General features: G+C 44.9%; 1 protein-coding gene across 2 annotated transcripts in view; it reads left to right on the top strand.

The window, feature by feature from the left end:
- The window catches only part of ZNF865 (zinc finger protein 865), a 33,750-nt gene extending 13,011 nt beyond the window's left edge, over nt 1–20,739 (top strand). The window contains exons 1-2 of one of the 2 annotated variants that reach the window (XM_089480619.1): nt 2,889–3,086; nt 13,168–20,739. In XM_089480619.1, the coding sequence (XP_089336745.1) occupies nt 13,191–16,130 (2,940 nt within the window). In that variant the 5' untranslated portion in view covers nt 2,889–3,086; nt 13,168–13,190 and the 3' untranslated portion in view covers nt 16,131–20,739. Of the gene's footprint in view, nt 1–2,888; nt 3,087–13,167 lie in introns of those variants that run through there. The other variant, XM_089480618.1, reaches the window with a different exon arrangement.
- The last annotated feature ends 1,140 nt before the right edge of the window (nt 20,740–21,879 follow it).

Here is a 21,879-nt window from a genome sequence, read left to right as displayed (position 1 = left end):
CATATTTTTCTGATGAATTTATCTGCCTTAAAATACCTTGTTGGCCTGCAATCTACTTATAGAACTCTTATCAAGACAAAAGCTTGAAATTGTACTTTACTAGCAATTATCCCTTGACTGAATCTACATTTAAACTATTCCTTCATTTGTCAGTTGTGCCGAAATTAAGGAAGAAACCCTTTTAGCATTTGCATTGTGTCCCCAAGCAGACCATGGCCTGACACTTTGCTATCCTTTTCCCCTCTAAATCACTTTGCTCGGGGACTGTAGCTCCTCAAAAACGGAGCTTAATTGTGGCATCCCTCAGGACGCCATCCTGTCCCCAATGCTATTCAATATTTATATGAAGCCGCTGGGGGAAATAATCTGTAAACATGGGGCAGGGTGTTATCAGTATGCTGATGACACCCAAATATATTTTTCCATGTTTCAGTCAGCAGTCATGACGACGGATGGCATTTCTCCCCTCAATCAATGTCTTGAAGTGGTAATGGACTGGGTGAGGAAAAAACGATTCAAGCTGAATTCGGACAAAACGGAAGTACTTACAGTAGGGATCCCCAAACCAGGTATTGGGTTGCAACCTCCAGTCCTGGATGGGGTCATGCTTTCCTTTAAGGACTGTGTTCGCAGTCTGGGGGTGCTCCTAGACCCGTCAGTTCACATGATAAATCAGGTGAATGCGACAGTCAGGAGTGCCTGTTATCAGCTCCGGCTAATATGCCAGCTAAGCCCTTTCCTGGAAGCAAGGGACCTAGACACTGTAGTGCATGCGCTAGTAACCTCACAACTCCATTTCTGCAATGCACTCTACGCAGGGCTACTTAGTCCGGAAACTACAGTTAGTACAAAACATGGCAGCCAGGCTGATCACTGGTAAAACTAGAAGTGATCATATTACACCTATTCTGAAATCACTTCACTGGCTCCCTATTGGTTTCTGGATGCAGTACAAGGTGTTTGTGATTACCTTTAAAGCCCTACATGGCTTGGGTCCAACCTATATAAGGGATCGCCTACTTCCATACAATCCACCCTGCACCCTCAGGTCCTCTGGAAAGAATTTATTGCAACCCATAAAAACCAGACTAACGGCAAGCTCCCAGAGGATGTTCTCTGCCGCCGCTCCCAGACTATGGAACGCCTTGCTGCCGGAGGAGATCCGTCAAATAATCAAGCTGTCGAGACGGATCTCTTCTGACAGATCTTCCCAGAATAGTTCAATCTAATTTCTGTACCCTCCCTACTTTATGTAACCACTGCCTCTATTAGAAAATTGCTGTCATTTTAACAGGTTGAATTTTTAAACTGTAGTGTATTTAATCCTGTTTTAAAAGAAGGGGGGGGGTGTCAGTATGTATTATTCCAATATATTCTAGTCATGTAAGCCGCCTTGATTGCTGCAGTAGAAAGGCAGGGTATAAGAATAAAGTTTCTTTCTTTCTTTCTTTAGTATTTATTAAGAACCCTGAACTCTGGGCGCGAGTCTTGCCTGCTGCTGCTCCTAGGAAATAAAGTTAGAAAGATCCATCCTTTCCCTCTTTGTGCAACTACAACTTTCGTATTGTATCTTATTCTGTTTGTAAACCGCCGTGATCATAGGAACGGCGGTATATAAATAAAATTTCAATCAATCAATCAATCAAAAAAGTAGACAGACTTCTCAAAGGGGAACAGCAAACATAGTGTTACTCAATGGGCTCAAAATAGAGGGTATTTTCACATTCTTGCTGGACAGAAGGTTGAAATGTAGAACAAGTCCTGGAAAAGGAGGACATATGGTATCCTGCCAGGAACCAAACCCAGCAGCTGATACATGGATCAGTTGACTCAGAGTCAAGTCACACTTAAGTCGCTTGAACGACTTGACTTGAGACTTGTATATTTTCAGTGACTGACTTGCTGGTGCCATTCACTTTGAGCAGCAGCCAAGACTCAACCCCAAAGTGCTCAGAGGGGAACAGCAAATCTATTAGGCCAGTTGTTCTCAAACCTTGGTCCTCCTCCAGATGTTTTGGACTTCATTTCCCATTACTGCCGACTGCTGGCTGCGCTGGCCAGGGCTTCTGGGGAGCTGAAGCCCAAAATACCTGGAGGACCAAAGTTCGGGAATCGTTGTGTTAGCAATGGGTTTGAGGTGCAAGGATCCTCCTTTCTTTCAAATAGCCCCTGGGAGAGATCCCATCCACGAGGAATATTATAGGACAGTTAACAATAAAGGCAGCCTCCATCGTGGTTATTTTCTTCGCAAGTTTCTTGACAGGGGTAGAATTCAAAGACATAGCCGTGTTAGTCTCTAGAACCAGTTTGCAGAGAGGCCTTGTAGCACCTTCGAAAAGAAAGAAAGTGGCAGCATGAGCTTTCCAATCCTAAAGTCTAATGCAGTGGTCCTCCCCAAACTCTGCCCTTTAAGAGACTTTGGACTTCAGCTCCCAGAATCCCAGACTATTGGCCATCATGGCTGAGGCTTCTGGGAACTGAAGTCCAAAATCTCTTAAAGGGCACAGTTTGGGGGAAGCCATTGCTCTCCAATACTGATCCTTCAGGCAAAGGTTTTGCTTCCTCTGAGTGGACAGAGGTGGGATTCGAACCCGGGTCTCCAGAGCCAAGGCTCCAACCGCGGCGCCACTCTGGCTCTCTCTCTCTCTGTTTCCTCGCGGCTGGCACGAACTATACTGGGTTAAACGCATGGATTGCGAGGGAGGGGGCAAACACGTGACCCAGGAGAGGAGGAGGAGGAACAGCAGCAGCCACTGCCGCAAAGGCCCATGGGTAATGGGCGAGGCTAGTAGCCGCCGCGCAAAGGACTCTGGGAAAGAAGAGGCTTCTGGGCGCGAAGTGGGGAGGGCCGGAAGCGGGGAGGGAGGCTGGCTTCCGGTTCCGGCCGGGCCTGTGCGAATTGCAGCCTGGCGGTGGCCCCTTACAGAGAGCCCTCTTCCTCATCGGAGAGGGACCAGGGTCGGCCCCCGGGGGCTTCGGGAAGGTCCTCCAGGGGGCTTCGGGGGCTTCCCCCTCACACCCATCTCGCCAGGCAAGGACCAGCCCTGACCGGGGCGCGGAGGAGGCTGGGGCAGCGCCAACCACCGGTGAGTCCCGCCCCGAAGGCTAGAGAAGGGGGGGACCTCCCCGAATCTCCCTTTCTTTGGACGGGAGGAATAACCCGGTTTGGCAGCGCTTTCACGCTTTGTCTGGCTCTTTGCTATGGAATTCTGGGAGTTGGAGTTTGGTTACAGCGGAGCGGAGCCCTGGTCCGATCAGTTCAGGAACACGTTTGTTTGTCTCCTTAGCTATTTAGTCATTATATTGATTTATCTCCCTCCCTTTACATCCCAGGAGCGGGACTCAGGGCAGCTTACAGCGTTACAAACAATGCAATTGGAAAGATAGGAAAATAATACATTGGAATAATATTAAACTACTGCAGTAAAATAAAAAAAGATAAAACCGTTTTATGTATTTGGAGGGATGTCAGATTGAGGAGGGAGCAAGCTTGTTTTCTGCTGCTCCAGAGACTAGAACACAGAACAATGGATGCAAGGCCCAGGAAGAGAGATTCCAGCTCAGCCTGAGGAGGAACTTCCTGACAGGAAAGTGATGGAGTCTCCTCCTTCGGAGGTCTTCAAGCAGAGGCTGGATGGCCATCTGTTGGGAATGCTTGGATTGTGATTTCCTGCCTGGCAGAGAGGGTTGGACTGGATGCCTTTGGGGTCTCTTTCAACTCTGTGGCTCTGTGAAAATGTCTAAAATACATTAAAACAATATAGAGGCGTTATTTAAAGGTTTTCTGTTTAGAAGCTTGTTTGAAAAGGAAGGTTTAGGGGCAGCCACAGAAAAGGCCCTTTCTTGTGTCCCCCCAACTGTGCTTCTGATGGTGGCGGGACGGAGAGAAGGGCCTCCCCTGCAGATCTCAGAATCCCAGCCAGCGCATAGAGGCCGATACGGTCTGCCAAATATCCTGGACCTGAACCATACAGAGCATTAAAGGTCATCACCAGCACTTTGAATTGTGCCCAGAAACAAAGTGGCAGCCAGTGGAGCTGTATGATCTCTAACCTGCCCCTGTAAGCAGCCTGGCTGCAGCCCTTTAAACCAGCTGAAGTTTCCGAACACTCTTCAAAGGCTTCCCCAAGTAGAGTGCATTATAGCAGTCCAAACGGGACGTAACCAAGACATGTGTCACTGTGTCAGAGATCTGATGTCTCAAGGACATCCATACATTGTAATTGGGAATACAGTGGCCTGAACAATTCCGACTAAATGACAGACCCCAGAATGCCACAGAAGGCAGCCATAGCAGTTAAAAGTGGCATAACAGAGCTATAACTTTATAGTATGGTGATTCTCAAACTCTGACCTTTTGGTTTTTTGGACTTCAACTCCCAGAATCCCAGACCACTGGCCAAAATGGCTGAGGCTTCTGTGAGCTGAAGTCCAAAACAGCTAGAGATGAGATGTTGGTGTTTGGGAGTCACTGGTGCAGTGTGGTAATCTCCATCTGACCGTAGGCAGTCAGAGGCCTGGATGAGGTAACTCTGCTTACTCCCTCCCCCAATTATTTAACCTGCACATCCCCTCCAAGTCCCCCCAAATCTGCCTGTTATTGTTGTGAAAGAACCACTGGAGATAAAATCCTAAAATGCAAAGATATGCAGCTGAACACTAAAGTTAGCATTGTTCAACCCATTGTATTCCCTGTTACTACGTATGTGATGGGAAAGCTGGACAGTGAAGAAAGCTGATAGGAAGATTAATTTGTTTGAGATGTGATGCTGGAGAAGAGGGCTGAGGTTACCATGGACAGCCAAAAAGACAAATGCGTCCTTGAACAGACCAAGCCTCTCTCCTGTCACTGAATCTCGGCTCTTCCCACACAAGTTTAAGGTTCTCCCCATTCATATTTCAGCTAAAGCTGAATTTGTGAAATACATTCAGCTAAAGCTGAAATGTGCCACTGCTCCCTCTCTCATTTGATGCTTAGAGTTATGTATCTCTCTAAGCTCATTAGCCCTAATAATGCCCATTTAGTGGGCCTGCAGGTGTTAGACAACGTCATTCTCTGTCCTGGTACCTCATATCTGTCTGTTACAGGAGATGATATAACATTATGTTAAATCTCCATAGACAGATGTGTATTTATTCATTTATAAATGTATTTCACAAATTCCTACATCTTTGGGCCTCTAAGAATTAAACAGAAAGTATTAGTGCATGCTTTTTATTTTGGCTCACTATTTTCTGCTTGTCATGAGGAGGATAGATAAGGAACTGAACAATGTATTGCATTCTTAACCTCTACATTTTTCCCCATCTTCTCTTTGGTTACTGATTCATGAATGGGTATTACCTGTTTGCTGGACAGTTTCCCCCTGATATGCGTGTTTCCAAAGCAATTTTTATCTGGGACTACTGCCAGTCAAGTACTTTTCCCCTGCCTCTCCTATCCCCATCCCAAAACTCTGAGGTGTTTACATTCCTGCAGCATGGCTTCATTGCCTCTGTTACGTATTTTTGAATTCACCTTTATTAGAAATTTAGTGAGTAATTTTCTGACTGAGAAAGGTGTATGCTGGAAAGATAAAAGGCAGCCTCTGTGTGTTTGTGTTTATAGGTATAACTGGTGCTTCTTAAAGGTATCCTCCCTGGGTAGAGCTTTCTGGACATTCCTGCCCATGAATGAAGTATAGCATCAGGCATAACAGGGAGATAACAAAGCACATTGCTTCATTGCCGGTTTTCAATACATATGCACAAATGTGCAGTCTGAGGGGTAAAATCAAGAACTCCTGTCTTGCAAGCTCTGTCCTTGCATTAATTCAAAAGATATGAGGAACTCTTCTTTAAAGACTTCTCACCCATAGTGCTACTCTCCTTGGGTCCTTATCCTGCTCTGTCCCACCACCATTCCCCATCTAGGCTCCCTCAGCCTTTTTCTATACTAATGGGCCTGTTACAGACTGCCAAAATAAAGCTGCTTTGGGTCTCTTTGGAGGCATGCTGTTTAAATGATGCATACATCCTAAGAATTCGGAAGCTGCACCAAAGCTGCACTCCGGTGCTTAGGAATGGAGTGTGGCTTTGGTGCGATCTCTGGACTCTTAGGACCCATCCATCATTTAAATAGCATACCTCCAAAGAGACCCGAAGCAGCTTTATTTTTGCAGTCTGTAACAGGTCATGGTTCTCAAGATTTTGTCCTCTGGGTTTTTGTACTTCAGCTCCCAGAAGCTACAGCCAATATGGTCAGTGTTCAGGGATTCTGGGAGCTGCAGTTCAAAACATCTGGAGAGGCAAAGCTTGAGAACTGCTGTTGTAGATCAGCCTGGTCTAAACTCATTGGCATCTCACATTTACTCAGAATCATCTAATGCAGATTTTATTTTTTTCTAGTAAGGCCCTATGCTATTTGCAGTATCTTGTATTTTTTCCATATGCCTATAGTTAGGCATTTTGCCACTTCTATGGTCCCTACATTTCCTAGCATGTGGTTAGCATTAAGTAAAAGAATCTGTAGTAGATGAATGCAAACCTTTCAGAAAATCTTGCTTCCACGATTCTTACTAGAATAGATTCTACTCTTCTCTGTCTAAGAAACCTGAATGCCTGATTCCCAAGCCATCACCTATTGTATTACGGTATAACCAAGCACATTTTAATTTGTTGAATTAGGGCAAAATTATTGGCATAATTTGTAGAATTAGGGAGGGAATATTTGTAATCACAAGACCTCATTAAAGTCACTTAGGAAAAATGTTGATGTCAAAGTAGTGTTGACAGTAACTTCAGCAAGGGAAGTGAATTAATTTTTTTTAACACCCAGTCTTCTCCAAGCTACAAATCTCAATTGTAATCTGCCTCTGTTATATTGCTGACTTCTGACCCTCCCCTTTTTTGGTAAGGGTCTCCAATCTAACAATCACCTGAGGTTTTTCTTGTGTAGAAAGCACTTTGGTATCCCAGTGAAGCACACATGCAGATTATTGCATGCAATGACCATGTTATTCAAATGCAGCATCTCATTGGATGCACATGAATGAAACACAAGTGTAGGTCATCATTACAGTAGAGTTTATGAAGTCTGGATACGTGCATATGGATGTTCAATTAACATACACTATGCGTGGCTTGATCTCAGCAGTCCTGAGAGGCCAACAGCTTTTCTATATCTCTTTGTTATTCCTAGCTTCGACAGAGGGGAATATGGATGATGATGGTTTACCACATAGTAACTTAACTGCAGTGGGTGTGGTGTCCATCTGTAGCATCCGCCCACATGGTGAGGCAAGTCTTTCATGACACATCTGTGCTGGATCAAAAATGCAGGAAAAATGGTAAAATATTCTTCTGAGTATGGGTGAATGCTGCAGAGCACTAGCTCCCATCCCTACCCAAGCTCTGATGTGACACCACTTGGTAAAATGGTAGTTTGCATCTCTCATAAATGTGCTTTCACATTTCCCTACTATGCACTGTGCTATACCATTATGAAACTCCCTTCCCTTATATTCTTACCAGGGCCCTAAGATTAGCCTACATTGAAAACTCTGCAAGACTTTTTTGTTTGGCAGATTGCAGTGAGGCAATACAATGCTTTATTGTCAGTAAATACTGATACCTAACAGAAGAGGCTGGCATTAGGACTGGAAAAAGCTACAGTTTAAAGCAGGGGTAGGCAACCTGCGGCCCGTGGGCCGAATCCGGCCCGGCAAGGCCTTGGGGCCGGCCCCAGCCCGGTCCTGCCACCGATTGCCACCGGAGCCTTTGGGAGGCAATTGTCTATAGAAGCCCCAGAAACATGTATTTATATTAACATTTTTTAAAAGATCAGCAAATTTTTTCACATGTCCTCCATGGTTTTAAACAAAGTGTCCTCCATTTGAAAATTTGTCCTACATTTGTCCCAGTTTATTTATATATTTAATTTTTTAAAAAAATTATTTAATTATTTATTTTTTGACTTCAGCCCCCATGTTGTCTGAGGGACAGCAACCTGGCCCCCGGCTCAAAAATGTTGCCTACCCCTGGTTTAAAGAAACATGATACAGCAACCTTGCTGAAGCTAAGGAAGCCTAGATCCAGTTAGTGCTTGAATGAAAGACCTCTTGGAGACCCCTGCATTCCTGATGTATGAGTTGAGTGTTGTTGAAAAGACATGAGGGCATAAATAAAATAAATAAGTAATATATGTGCAAATAAGTTGAATTAATTAAGCTGTGGGTGGGAAACACACAGTCTTCCAGATGTTGGAACCACGCCTTTCATCATTCCTCACCATTGGGGCTCCTGGGAATTGTTCTTATCTCCTGGTTTAAGGCATTGTGGCCACATAGCATGCATTGCTTTCTTCACTTTTCCAGGAACCTCAAAGAGGCAAACTATGTTACTTTGCCTGAGTTTCTTCAAGACTACCATAGTCTCATATTGTTATAGGTTAACTTTCTCCCAACTTATTCTTTGATCCGTTTCTGTCCTTATACATTTCATTATGTTAGGCAGGAGCCAGACAAATCTTGGCCAAATCCTCTCTGGAAAGTTCTTGGTACTGTTGAAGTGGTCAGTGCTATTGAAGGGAGGCCCAAACATTTCTAAAGAGACATGCTGGTGCTGAATGTCTTTGGTCCAGTACAGACAGGCCCTTTGCGGCGCACCCATGATGTGCTAGGGTTGCACATGCCCTGCAACCCTAGCACGTCATGGGTGTGCCGCAGCTGCGCGCTACCATCCAGATGGTGCGCGTAGCGATGACGTGCCAGTAGTGCAACGTCCAAACGGGGCTGCGCCGCTGGCACATCATCGCCCGTTGCTGGTGCTTTGCCATGCTTCTTTCTTGCTGCGCAGCAGCGCTGCACAATTTGGTTGCTATGACGCTGCTGCGGAGCAAGGAAAGGCGCCTCCCCGGTGCCTCTTTTTGGCACTTGGTACCGCGCCTTAGTCCTGATTATAGTTTTCAGTGTAGCTTTGGCTTTCATCTGATGCAGACTGCCCCTAAGGGGCGGCCTGTAGCTGCCTTCAGTTGCGCTGGATCGAGGCTACAACAACCAGACACAACATCCCCAATCTGGCCTTTCCAGGGTGCAAAAACGATCTGCAAAAAGTGGCTCCTTTTTGCGCCCTGGAAAGGGCACAATAGCCATGGTGCTGTGGCTTTAAGGCGCTCCTCTGGTGCTGTGTTGTGTGGACGCAGCGCCAGAGGAGCACACCATGTGGAGCAGCATCCCGGCACCCTAGGGACAGAGTTGGATGTGTGTCATATGGACGCCACACCCGACTCTGCCCCCAGGCTGGCCTTAATGGCCGGTCTGCACAGGGTGTTAAAAATCTATAACTTTACACCAGGAATCAGGATTCAGTGGCCAGCCAAGTATGACTAGACCCAGGGATGCTAGAAGTTGTAGTCCTACAGAATCGGGATGGCCATATGCTCTAGTCTGTTTACCCCTACCTGCCCTCTCCATCCAAGGCTTCTCTAGATTCCAAGTTGCCTTAGTGATGTGGAAAACAGAGCTTGGAAACACTACTCTTTTGCACTGCAGCTTCCAGAATCCCACATCTATCATGTCTAGCAGCCATGCTGGCAGGTTTTTTTTAAAAGCCATAGGTTTTTAAAAAACTTTTCTAAGCTCTGATCAAAGCTTTGTTAAGGATGAGAAAATACTTCTGATGTCTCTGATTTTTCTAATGTTGGAAAATATGTGGAAAGTCTTACCATCTTAATGTAAAAAACAAACACTTGGCTTGTTCTAACAGATCCCTCTAGCACAGGGGTAGGCAATCTTTTTGAGCCAGGGGCCGGGTTGCTGTCCCTCAGACAACTGGGGGGCCGAAGCCAAAAAATAAAAAATTAAATAATTTTTTTTAAAAATTTAAATAAATAAATAAACCGGAACAAATGTAGGACAAAATTTTCAAATAGTGGACACTTTTTTAAAAAAAGTGGAGGACACGCAAAAAAAATTTGCTGATTTTTTAAAAAATGTTAATATAAATGCATGTTTCTGAGGCTTCTATAGACAATTGCCCCTGCGCGCGAGAGGCCAAAGGCCCTGGTGGCAATCTGCGGCAGGACCGGGCTGGGGCCAGTCCCAAGGCCTCACCGGGCCGCATCCGGCCCGCGGGCCGGAGGTTGCCTACCCCTGCTCTAGCATTAGCCAGCAAGTAACATGCAAGCAAGACATAATGGCAGCTAGCTATCATCTATTGTTTCCCTCAAGTGTCTGGGAACTGGAGAGATACTGCCATAGAACATGAGACAAAGAATCTTGTGGTACTGTGAGTTTTATTTAGGCACCAGCTTTTGTGCATAGCTACCCATATGCTTTTAGGAAGTAGTATGCAGTCCACAAAAGCTTGTGTCAGGTTTGTTCTTGTTGTGTGCCTACAAGTCATTTTCAACTTATGGCAATCTTAAGGTGAGCCTAACACAGGGCTTTCTTGGCAGATTTCTTCAGAGACGGGTTGCCATTGCCATCCTCTGAGGCTGAGAGTGTGTGACTTGCTCTAGGTCACTTAATGGGTTTCCATGGCTTAGCTGGGGTTCAGATCCTGGTTTTCCTGTGTCCTAGTCCAGTGCTCAAACCAGTACACCATGCTGGCCCTTAAGATAAAACATGTTAATCTTTAAAGTACTGCTAGACTTTAGGATTTGCTGCAACAAACTAACATGGCTACATCCCTGAAAATTTCAGAATATACTGGTCCAGAAAATACTGTGGCTGATAGCCTTGTAGAAACACTGAGAGCTTTGCTCATCCCTTAGTAATATAGCAAACAGGGCAGCTTCACATGTTACAGCAAAAACAGTGACAGAAAGTGTGCAATTGGCTGTGCTGCCTTGTATTGTCTTTACATTGTAATTGTAAGGTAGGCAACCTGATGCTCTCCAGATATTTTGGATTACAATTCCCATAAATCTCAGCCAGCATCGCCAATGGACATGAATAATGGAATTTGTAGTTGAGAATACCTGGAGTGTGCCAGGTAGCCTACCCTAGCTGAACTTTATGCAAAGAAATTGTACACAGCTCACTCAGATCTCGAAGTGCACTTCTGGTAAACCATGATAAGAGTGCAACACAACTGAGAGTTCACAGTAGGGCCTCCATAGGAATTCCAGTGTGTGTGTGTGAGTTTCGAACTGTGCAATAGTTATTATAATGGTTAATCAATCTAATCAAAACAGAACAGTGTCCTGCAAAATAAAATAGATACAACCAGATTAATTCACATAATTGATTCCAGCTTCAGGATTCAATGTTTCTGGGTACAGAAAGCTGGGGTAAATGGAGTGCAGGATAATTTTGATTGTATTAAAACTCATACTGTTCTATTGAAATCTAGAAGAAATAGAACATATAATGTATAGGTCTACATCATTTTATAATGGCCCCATAAGGTGGATTAGACTAAGAGAAACCAGCTTTCTTCAGGCATTGAGAAAGTTTTATAAATGAATACAGAGTTGAACTGAAGCTTTCTGTGTTTGTACCCAACATCCTTTTGGTTTATTTACTTACATTGATATTTAGCAAGCTACAGGGGACTACATACATAAGTGTCAAGCATGGTCTTCTGAACTGCCTGAAATGTACCTGGTTTCAAATTGCTTGTACCAAGGACATCTAATTCATAATTTAGGCTTTCATCCCTTAAATATCTCCATTATAACTATTTCTAGAACTTCATAGAATGAGTGCTGTGAATTAAGAGTGCCCAATTAGTACAGAGCCAATATGAATATTTTCTGACAATCCAAAAGCAGGGTTTGCAAGTCTCAGTAACACAAGGAGAACGAATCATATACACTTATATAGACAGGAGGGCCTGTCAATTAGTGGTAGAGCAAAATGCTTTGCATGAAGAAGGTTCCATGGTCAACCCCAGATATTTCTGGTTAAAGGGCTCAGGTAACAACTCTGCTAAATGTAAAAATAAGATCTCTGAGAAAAGCAAGTCCTGTATTACTTTGCACAGCACATAGTTAAACTATGTAATTCAGCATCATAGGATTCAGTGATTACCACTAACTTCAAAAATATTAGGAAGGGGTTAGATAAATTCATGTCTCAATGTCTGATCCCAACTATTGATGGTCATTAACCATGATTATTGTCTGTTACCTCTGTTATCAGAGGCTGTATTCCTCTGCATATCCTTTGCAAGGGATGGTCTTGCAGTTGTGCCCTACAGGTGGGCTTCTCAGAGGCATCTGAGTAGCAATTGTTGAAACTCTCTATTCGAACAGATAGGCCTTGTGATCTAGCGTAGTTTTCTCTTTGTTCTTAGAACTAGAAAACTACTTGCTGCCACTCTAAGTAGAGTGTACAGGCCTAGATGGACAGACAACCTGATATGATAGCTTCCTGCTGACCTTAGAGAAAGAGAAGTTTTTCAAGCAAATCTTAACTCCTTGCCTACAACCTTTTAATTTCATATTTAAATGATTTTGATTATTTTAAGATCACCTAATTTATGGATAGAATAGGATTGTGTATACATTTTCCCCATGGAGTGGGGGGGGGGGAACCCTACAGGTATTCTGTTTGGCAATCTGATTCTTATCTCATTCTTGCCTTAAAATTAGGACATTTATAATAAAAATAATAAATTAAACTTTTATTTCTACCCCACTTTTCTGTAATAAAACAATGAAAGCAGCTAACAATTAAAATATCCTCACACAAAATTATATCAATATTACAAGATCCTGCCCTTAAAAAGAATTAAACATATTACAATTAAAATTTAGAGTTTTAAATCTCTAATTAAAATGAACAGAACATGGACAGCATGACAGTATAGTACCTGGTGAGAGGGGGTAATCATTCTGTGGCTGAGCAGATTTATTCAGGAAAGTCCTGACAGAAGAGATCCATCTTGACAGCTTTTTTAAAGCTGTCTAAGCTGGTAATTTGATTGATCTCGTCCGGCAGGCCATTCCATAGTCTGGGAGTAGTAGAAGAATAAGGAGCAGTAGCAGAATGTTTGTCCCTCAGTGTCTGATCCCAAAGCTGCAACCTGAGAGAGCCTGTGTTTAGTAAAAGCAAGAATTAAACAAGAAAATTCCGAGCCTGTTCATTTATTGAGCATAGATATTGATGCTGATCTGAGTGCTGATGTATTTGATATATGCAGGGCATATACATTGCTATCCTATTTCTCCCCTTTCTCTAGGCAGTGCCCCCTCCCGGGCGGAGATGGAAGCCAATGCAGCAAGCGACGAGGGTGTGCATTTCCAGAGCTACCCCTTCGACTTCTTGGAGTTCCTGAACCACCAACGCTTTGAACCTATGGAGGCCTACAACCACGAGCACGCCAAAGCAGTTGCCGCCCTACCCTGTCCACAGCCACAGTACGACTACACCCAGCAGCCAACAGCTGCTCCACCTGCCCACTTTGACCGTGTCCCCACAGCCCTTGGCACATCAAAGCCCAAAGTTGAGGCCTCTTCTTCCTCTACATCTGTTTCCTCAGCTAACATCCAAGTCAAGAAGGTTGAACCAGGAGGCCCTGCACCCGCACCTCCTCCTCCACAGCAGCAACAACAGCAGCAGCAGCCACAACAACAACAACCTTACAGCACTCCAGCAGTGGTACCTGCAACCAGTCAGCCTCTCTTTGATAGCACAGCTGCCGCTGCTGCTGCCGCAGCTGCTTACAACACTCCTCAGTGGGGCATTGTGGATCTCTCCGGCCATCAGCACCTCTTCAGCAGCCTAAAACGTGGCCAGGCTCCACCCCCAGCCACTTCTGCCGGTGTTGTAGGTGCCGACAGCCAGGCAGGCAAGGACGACAAGAACTACTTCCGGCGTTTGAAATACTTCATTGACCGGCGCTTCCCTTGTGGGGTGTGCCAGAAATCTTTCAAGCAATCATCTCATCTGGTGCAACACATGTTGGTCCATACAGGTGAGAGGCCCTATGAGTGCACCACCTGTGGGCGCACCTACAACCACATTTCCAGTCTCATCCGACACCGCCGCTGTCATAAGGACACAGAGGATGCAACGGCGGCTGCCAATGCAGCAGCTGCTAATGCAGCTGCAGCAGTGGCAGCAGCAGCTGTTGCTGCTGCCAACACAGCTACTGCTCCAGGTGCTGAAGGAACTGCCCAGCCTCCTGCCCAAAGTGGCAACCCTCAAGTGGTACCCGCGCCAGCTGGGGGGACAGCGACATCTGCTCTCAGTGTTGCCATAGCTCAGGCTGAAGGCCCCTTCACTTGTTCTCTTTGCTGGAAGGTGTTCAAAAAGCCAAGCCACCTGCACCAACATCAGATTATCCACACAGGTGAAAAGCCATTCTCATGCTCTGTCTGCCAGAAGAGCTTCAACCGCCGGGAGAGCTTGAAGCGGCATGTGAGGACCCACTCAGACTTGTTGCGAGTGCAGTGTGGCGTCTGCGGCAAGGAATTCCGAGATGCTTCGTACTTGCTTAAGCACCAAGCAACCCATGCACCTCCTGGCACCTTACCACCACGTCCTGAGTACAAGTGTGACATCTGTGGCAAGGGCTATGTGGCACCCCAGAACCTACTGCGCCATCGGCAGCTACAACACGAGGGAGCCCAACTGCCCAAGGATGGCACAGGTGCCCTGTCCTATCTGCCTCCAGGGGCCTACCTCCTTCCGCAAGACCCACAGGCCACCAGTTCTGATGGTGATACCAAGCCAGCATCGTATGGGCTTTTGGGTGCTCATCCATTGCTGGTGGGAACAGCAGCTGGTAAGAATTTCTGTTGTGGAATCTGTGGCCGTGGTTTTGGGCGCCGGGAGACACTCAAGCGACATGAACGAATCCACACGGGTGAAAAGCCTCACCAGTGTGCCGTATGTGGGAAGCGTTTCCGTGAATCTTTCCACCTCAGCAAACACCATGTAGTGCACACACGGGAGAGACCCTACAAGTGTGAGATATGCGGGAAAGTTTTTGGTTACCCACAAAGCTTAACCCGTCACAAACAAATCCACCGGCTGCAACTGCCTTGCTCTTTGCCACCAATGGGGCCCTCCTTGACGCCCATGGGGCCTTCATTACCTCCGCCTCCAGAGGGACTAACTTACGGCTGCTCGGACTGTGGAGAACGCTTTCCTGACCTCTTTCATGTCATGAGCCACAAGGAGGTCCATGTGGCTGAGAAGCCATACCCATGTGATGTCTGTGGCAAGTGTTTTGGCTTCATTGAGAACCTCATGTGGCACAAGCTGGTCCACCAGGCTGCTCCTGAGCGGCTCTTGCCACCAGATGAAACAGCAGCGGCAGTCGCCCCTCTGGAGAATGGAATGGCTAGTGGCGACAACTTGACATCTTTTGAGGATCACCACCCCACCTTGCCAAGTGGCGAGCGTTTTTCATGCTCCATTTGTGGCCAAACTTTCAAGCATTTCCTGGGGCTTGTGACCCATAAGTATGTGCACCTGGTGCGCCGCACATTGGCCTGTTCAGTCTGTGGGCAGAGTTTTGCAGGCGCCTATGACTTACTGCTGCATCGTCGTACCCACCTGCAGAAACGCCATTTCTCTTGCCCAGTCTGTGGCAAGCGTTTCTGGGAGGCTGCCCTTCTCATGCGCCACCAGCGCTGCCACACAGAGGAGCGCCCTTACCGCTGTGCTGTCTGTGGGCGTGGCTTTTTACGCTCATGGTACCTACGTCAACATAAAGTGGTGCACACTGGTGAGCGGGCCTACAAGTGTGCCCTCTGCAACAAGCGGTTTGCCCAGTCATCCAGCCTGGCTGAACATCAGCGCCTTCATGTTGTTGCTCGACCCCAGCGTTGCCCTACTTGTGGTAAGACCTTTCGCTACCGCAGCAACCTTCTAGAGCACCAGCGAGTGCACTTGGGTGAGAAGGTCTACCGCTGTGACCGTTGCTCCAAGAGTTTCTTCTACCTGTCATCTATCTTGCGCCACCAGCGCTCCCACGATGCAAAGCGTGAGTTACGATGTGGAGCCTGCCTCAAGCTCTTCAAAGACCCCAAGTATTTCAGCAAACACCTCCAGGCCCACCAGGGTGGGCGGCCATTCAAGTGCAGCACCTGTGGAGAAGCTTTCTCCAACACCTATGGCCTCAAGAAGCACCGCCACATTCACAAGATGGAGCGCTTTGCTGCTATGGGGGCTCACAAGGAACAACAAGCATAGGGCTGGGGCGATGACAGGAGAGATGGATGGTCCTTACTCTGGTACTTTAGGGTGGAAGATGAGGCTAATTCCTGGCTGTTGTGAACCTTGACAACTGGAGATTTCCAGATATAATAGACAAGATAGCCAAGCTTGTTGACATTTGAGGAGACTCATACAATCACAAAGGCACAGGTGTGACAAGCCAGGTAGAACCAGGGATTAAATGCTGGAGGGTCTTCAGTAGCAAGAGTTAGCTGCCTGGTAACAACAAATTGATATTATCCTGTCCTCCCCTGGATTCCCCAGTCTACATGTGCAGGGAGAGATGGTTGACACGGCTTGGATGCAGTGTTGGGAATGGACGTTTTTGGCTTTCTTTACAAGCAGTGAGAACCAATTTACAGAATGTTTTTGATGTAATCGCAGCATTTCTGATGGACGATACCGAAATAGAACAGAAACCACTCTGGGTTCCCACTTGCAGGAAGAGATGGTGTTTCCTGTACTCCCTTTTTCCCTGAATGGAATATTAAGAGCTAATTCACACACTGAAGACAGGACAGGAAAGAACATGGAATGTTTCTTCAAGAATGCTCGCCCCACTTTTGTGAGGACCTAGTCAGCTGCTCTATGCCATACGAGCCTTGCTTCTTTTCAGGGGGGAATATATTAATTTGTGTGCTTTCTTCACATTTATAAAAACAGTAGATTAGTTGTCATCTTTAAAGCCCTTGGGAACTAGTGGGATGTGGCTGCTAACTGATTACAGTTTAACATATGGCCTAAATAGCAAATTAGAGAAGTCTTTATGAATTATGATCTGACATATGGTGCCATATGGCATAGATGCCTCTGCACCATCAAATCTCTACCTAATGTTCTGTCTCCAAAGACAATACAGGTTCACAGTGCAGTTGGGAATCAAAAAATTGAATGTTTCTTCAGAGGAAAAAAGATAAGAAAACTCTCCCTGCTCATAGAGAGGAAGCAACTCTGGAGGTCTGGTTCCAGCCTTGCTTTCTTGCTGACATACCACTTTCCCACATAGAGGAGTATTGAATATGGGGAGAGCTTTGTGAGATGCCATTCTCCCATACACATTCTAAAGTGGTACACTCACAGGAGAATTGTAGCTTGTGCTGTTAGTAACTAAATGAATTGGCCCTAAGGTGGTAGGCAGGAAGTACAAAAGTATATTGCCTGCTCTCTGTCTTGGGTTGATGCATGGTGGGTGTGTTGTTTTTTTTGCCCCAGAATGCTACTATTCTTGCATAACCCAGGACATCATGACACCTCACGTAAATAAGGACCCTTCTGTATACGCATATCTTCTCTTGAGCTAGGAGTGGAGTGGTTTTGGGAAGGATTTCCATTTGCTTGTCTTGTTGCTTTGTCTCCTTCATTTTTTGTGAAGTTGAGAAAGACAACAGAAAACCCAACTAGTGATTTTGCAGGCCAGGCCTGTGTGTTGCATTGGGTACCCAGCACACCTAGCAAGTATTCTTTCATTTGAGCCCTGAGGTCATTCCCCTTCTTTGCAAGACATGTGATACTCTTTCACTACATTAAGTGGTGATTGACTGATGCTAGAATACCCTATGGTAGCATTCTCATCTGCAGCCTTATGTTGAGGCCCTCTACCACAACCTCTCCAAGTGGAAAGGAAGTGAATGGATAATGCATGGGCACAAGATCCTTGTAGACCTTCTAGCTTCCCTGTGTGCATCTCCCCTCCCTACCCCTTCATCACGTTGCATAGAATACTATGCAAATCTAAAGAGGCAGGAGAGGAAGGTGGCAACCAAAGAGTTCTGAAGGTATTCCCTCTTCTGGACACCATGCAGCTGACTCTCTGCCTCACATGCATGGCGATTGAAGTTAACCTTCTGAAGAAAGTTATGTCGGAGATGTTGCTTTTCCATTTTGGCAAAGGCAGAGCATGCTGATTTCTTCCAGGTGGCAGTACCAAAGGTGTCTCCCTGCTGTTCCTGATCTAGCATACCCAGGTCCCCCCATCCATGGTTCCTGCCTTGGTGAGAGCCAGCCAAGGATATAAGGAGACTAAGATGCATTTTGATTCCAGTGTGTTTGCCTATCCACTCCAGTGCCTCGAAAAGGAGAGAAAGGAAGGGGGATGTTGCCAAAGCTGCAGGATGGTTTGTGGGAGAGACAATTGTGATAGAAATGGACTCCAATAGATCAGGGTATTCCTTAAAAGAAACCTTACAGAATTTGGTTAGAAAATATACTGACTAAATATGTAATGAACCGAGTGAAGAACAGAAAAGAAATGGGAAGGGGGCTATATATAAAGCCTTCCGGCCTTCATTTAATCACAGTTCTTCTGTTGGGTCAACTCTAGGACAACTCAATATGCTCACGTTGAGTCAGGCCCAATTAGACTAATGTCTCTGACTGAAATACTACTGACTATTTCTTGCTTCCAAAAGTGGCTGATACTGGATATTCCTTTTCTTGTTTTATCTTGATACAAAAGTTTAAAATTCTGAACCTGTAGCTGAAATTCAGTGGATTCTTCCTGTAGTGGTGGCTGTACCTCTGCCTGCCTTATATGGAAGCTGGAGATTTTTCCGGATAGAATATTCCCTTCCTGACTTTGTAATTTGATATTAGATTCCTTTGCCCATTATGAATACATCACACTTTGTTTATACAACTTGCTTTGTAGTGTCAGCTGCTTCTACATTTAGTTGAGCATCACTTCCTCAAAAAAACCCTACTGAAAAGTGGGAGCCTCAGAACTAGTAATCTGTTCCTACACAAAATAATATTGTTTATGCTATCCACCTTTTTACCTTGAGGAGAAAATGTGATCACAACAACTAACCCAATATATGGTGTGTCTGTTGAATTGCTTAACTGTAGCTTCCCAAATGGACAATGAAACACAAGAGAGTGGAGAAAAAAAGTTTCTTCTTTCTCAGGTGGCCTAAGAAAAAACATTAAATTCCAAAACAACAGAATGCCTGCCTTTGGTACAGACAGGAGGGGTTGCAAAGGATGCTTTTAAAGAACAAATTCCTGGAGTTTGGGAGATTCATTTTGTGATTGGTTATAACTCTGAAACAACTGTTTCAACTGCAAAACTGACACTCAGCCAGGCCTTCTCAGTTCAGAATGGTGACCTGTTTCCAATAGATGAGAAATATGGTATGATTCTCCTCCTTTTTTCTTTTTTTTTTTAATTTCTCAGACCTCACTTAAGATGAATTATTTAGCTATCACTTTGAACTTAGCTTTCTTTACTCCAAACTAAGATGTTTAGAAAGTGGCAAAACAGGAGATCCCTCTCATTCATAAATACTCCTCAGTAAATACTTGCAGATTAAGAGTTGTGAATAAAAAATGGCTACCTTTTCTAGTAAAATATTTAATGGAAGAGAACAGACATAGTGTTTACTAGGCATAGGCTTATCTGATCATTAGTACTTGTTGAATAACAGCTTCTTATGTGAAGTTTTTACCCACTCCTTATTAGGAGCAGTTTAGTTTATCAAAGTACACTTTTTCTGTCCTCTGTTATGGTTGGGCTTTGCTAGCTGGTGTGATGTGAAATTACCATGCACCCAACAAAACATAACATGGTCATGTGGAAGATACTGGAAAAGAAGCAAATTAGGACATCCATTCCCATTTATCTGAGGGAGTCTAATGGATTTGAGAAAAAGAGGTAAAGGGAGGAAGCATTATTTGACTTGAGCTCTATGGGAAGGATATGTAGAAGATAAGTGGGTTGAAGCGATGGTCTGGTTTTTAATGCTGGTTGGTCAGTTCTTTGGAAGACCCAGTTGGTTTGGAAATTGCAACCAGGAGCTAACAACCATCCTTCCCATTAAACTACCCTGCCTTCTGTACTTTTGGATAGTTTTTCACCCCTGAAGTGTGCATGACTGAAACGCTGGATGTCCCATAGATCCTCATCAATTCCAAATGCCTTGTGTGCTGTGCAATGGGACTTCATGCAGGCTGGGAACGTTATATTTTCCTAGCATCAGAACTTTTTAAGATGGCTCAAGATGCACAACCATATTTGAGGATTTCTTCAGCCCTCCAGTTCTTTGGAAAATATGGATTCTCTGGTTCTAACTGCAAGTGATGTTTGCCTTGATTCTCTTAACCCCAGACTGGGAGATCGGCATTTTGAGAGAGGACTCAGACCAGTGACCATTGTATAACCTCTGAAGGAAGAGTCATGCCACTAATAGGACCCAACCCATTGCGATCATGTTAGCAGATGACTTTTTATATTAATATAGATATATACATACATTTATATATAAATACTTCTTTTCTAACTACCCTTTCCTCCCATTGGCCACAGAGTGCAGGAAGTGCAGTTCTTTTGTGCCAAGATTCAAGTCCCTACAATAATGTGTACTAAACTATGTATAGGACCCTGTCATTGTCCATGCAGTTAATGGGCCTGGACCGATAACCTGTCCCCCTCCTACTTCGTTGTACCCCTCGGGAATTGTACAGCGTGTGTTTTTCTCAATCGGGTGGGGGAATGGGAGTGTGTTTGTGTTTTAAACCAAGCAATTGTTTTAAAAGTGTTTGATTTATGATGTACAGACTAAACAAACATTAAAAAGAATTGGAGAACATATGTGCCATGCTTTGAAAGGGAGCCAGGTTTTCCTATTTCTTTCAATGATGGAGTAAGAGAGCATTTCCATTTAAAGAATTCAAATGGCTGGAATGGCTGAACAAGGCTTCTTGAGGAGTTAAGACCATGTGGGTTTACTGACAGGTTGGTAACTAGCCACAAACACAGGAAGGGGTGTGATTCTTCGCTGAAAAAGTGCAGGAATCTTTTGAGTGCCTTCCAAGTTGTTTCTAACATATTGTGACTAAGACTAACCTATCACATGGTTTTGTTGGCAAGATTTGTTCAGAGGGGTTTTGCCACTGCCTTGAGGCTTGGAGAGGCCCAAGGCCACCCAGTGGCCTTTCATGGGTTAAGTAGAGATCTGAACCCTTGTCTCAGCCTCGGAGGAAGGAAAAGGCAAACCTCTTCTGAAGAAACTTGCCAAGAAAACCCTGTGTTAAGGTTGCCATAAGTCGCAAATGACTTGAAGGCAACCAATACATACACAATCCCAGTGTCAGTCCAACACAGTCAACCACACCTTACTGGATCTTAGGGGAAACATGTCCCCATGATAATAGATAGGGTATCTGAGTAGAAAGTTTTGCATCCTGCTGGTCTGTCTAGAAGAAAAAAAGGCTCCAACACTTAGTCTTGAAGAAGACCAAGGTGGGTCTAGTAAAAATCTACTGCTGTTCAGTGAGAAGAGAGTATTTATTGGTCGCCCAAAGCCCTGCCTTTCTTCAGGCAGTCAGCAGTCAGAACACGGGCATTTGGTTTAAAGTACTTTAAACACTTGTACAATTCACTGCCCAGCTCAAGAGGCTCTGGTGGGCCTGGTTGGACTATCCTGACCAGGTAGATATGAAGAAGTGAAAAGGTTGGAGGAGACATGGGAGAATATTTCTACTCTTTTTGGAGAAGGAAAATCTGTGTGCAACCATGAGGAAATATATTACAATCCAGTTTCAATTCACACAAAATGTTGACATTTTGAGGAAATGGAATAAGACTTGTCTTTCCATGGAATATGTTGGTGTTTTTTTGCCATTTAGGAAAAAAGGGAAGCATGAACACAATCCAGTAGCATCTATACATTTGATGAATTTAAAGTAAATTGGGATGTAAATAAATGCAATGTCAAGTTAGGCACATTTG

Source organism: Sceloporus occidentalis, unplaced genomic scaffold (assembly GCF_023333645.1).
Source record: "Sceloporus occidentalis isolate IW3139 unplaced genomic scaffold, rSceOcc1.0.p SCAF_14, whole genome shotgun sequence".
Taxonomy (NCBI): domain Eukaryota; kingdom Metazoa; phylum Chordata; class Lepidosauria; order Squamata; family Phrynosomatidae; genus Sceloporus; species Sceloporus occidentalis.
The sequence above is the reverse complement of the archived record's forward strand: the minus strand, read 5'-3'. Positions and strand labels throughout refer to the sequence as shown.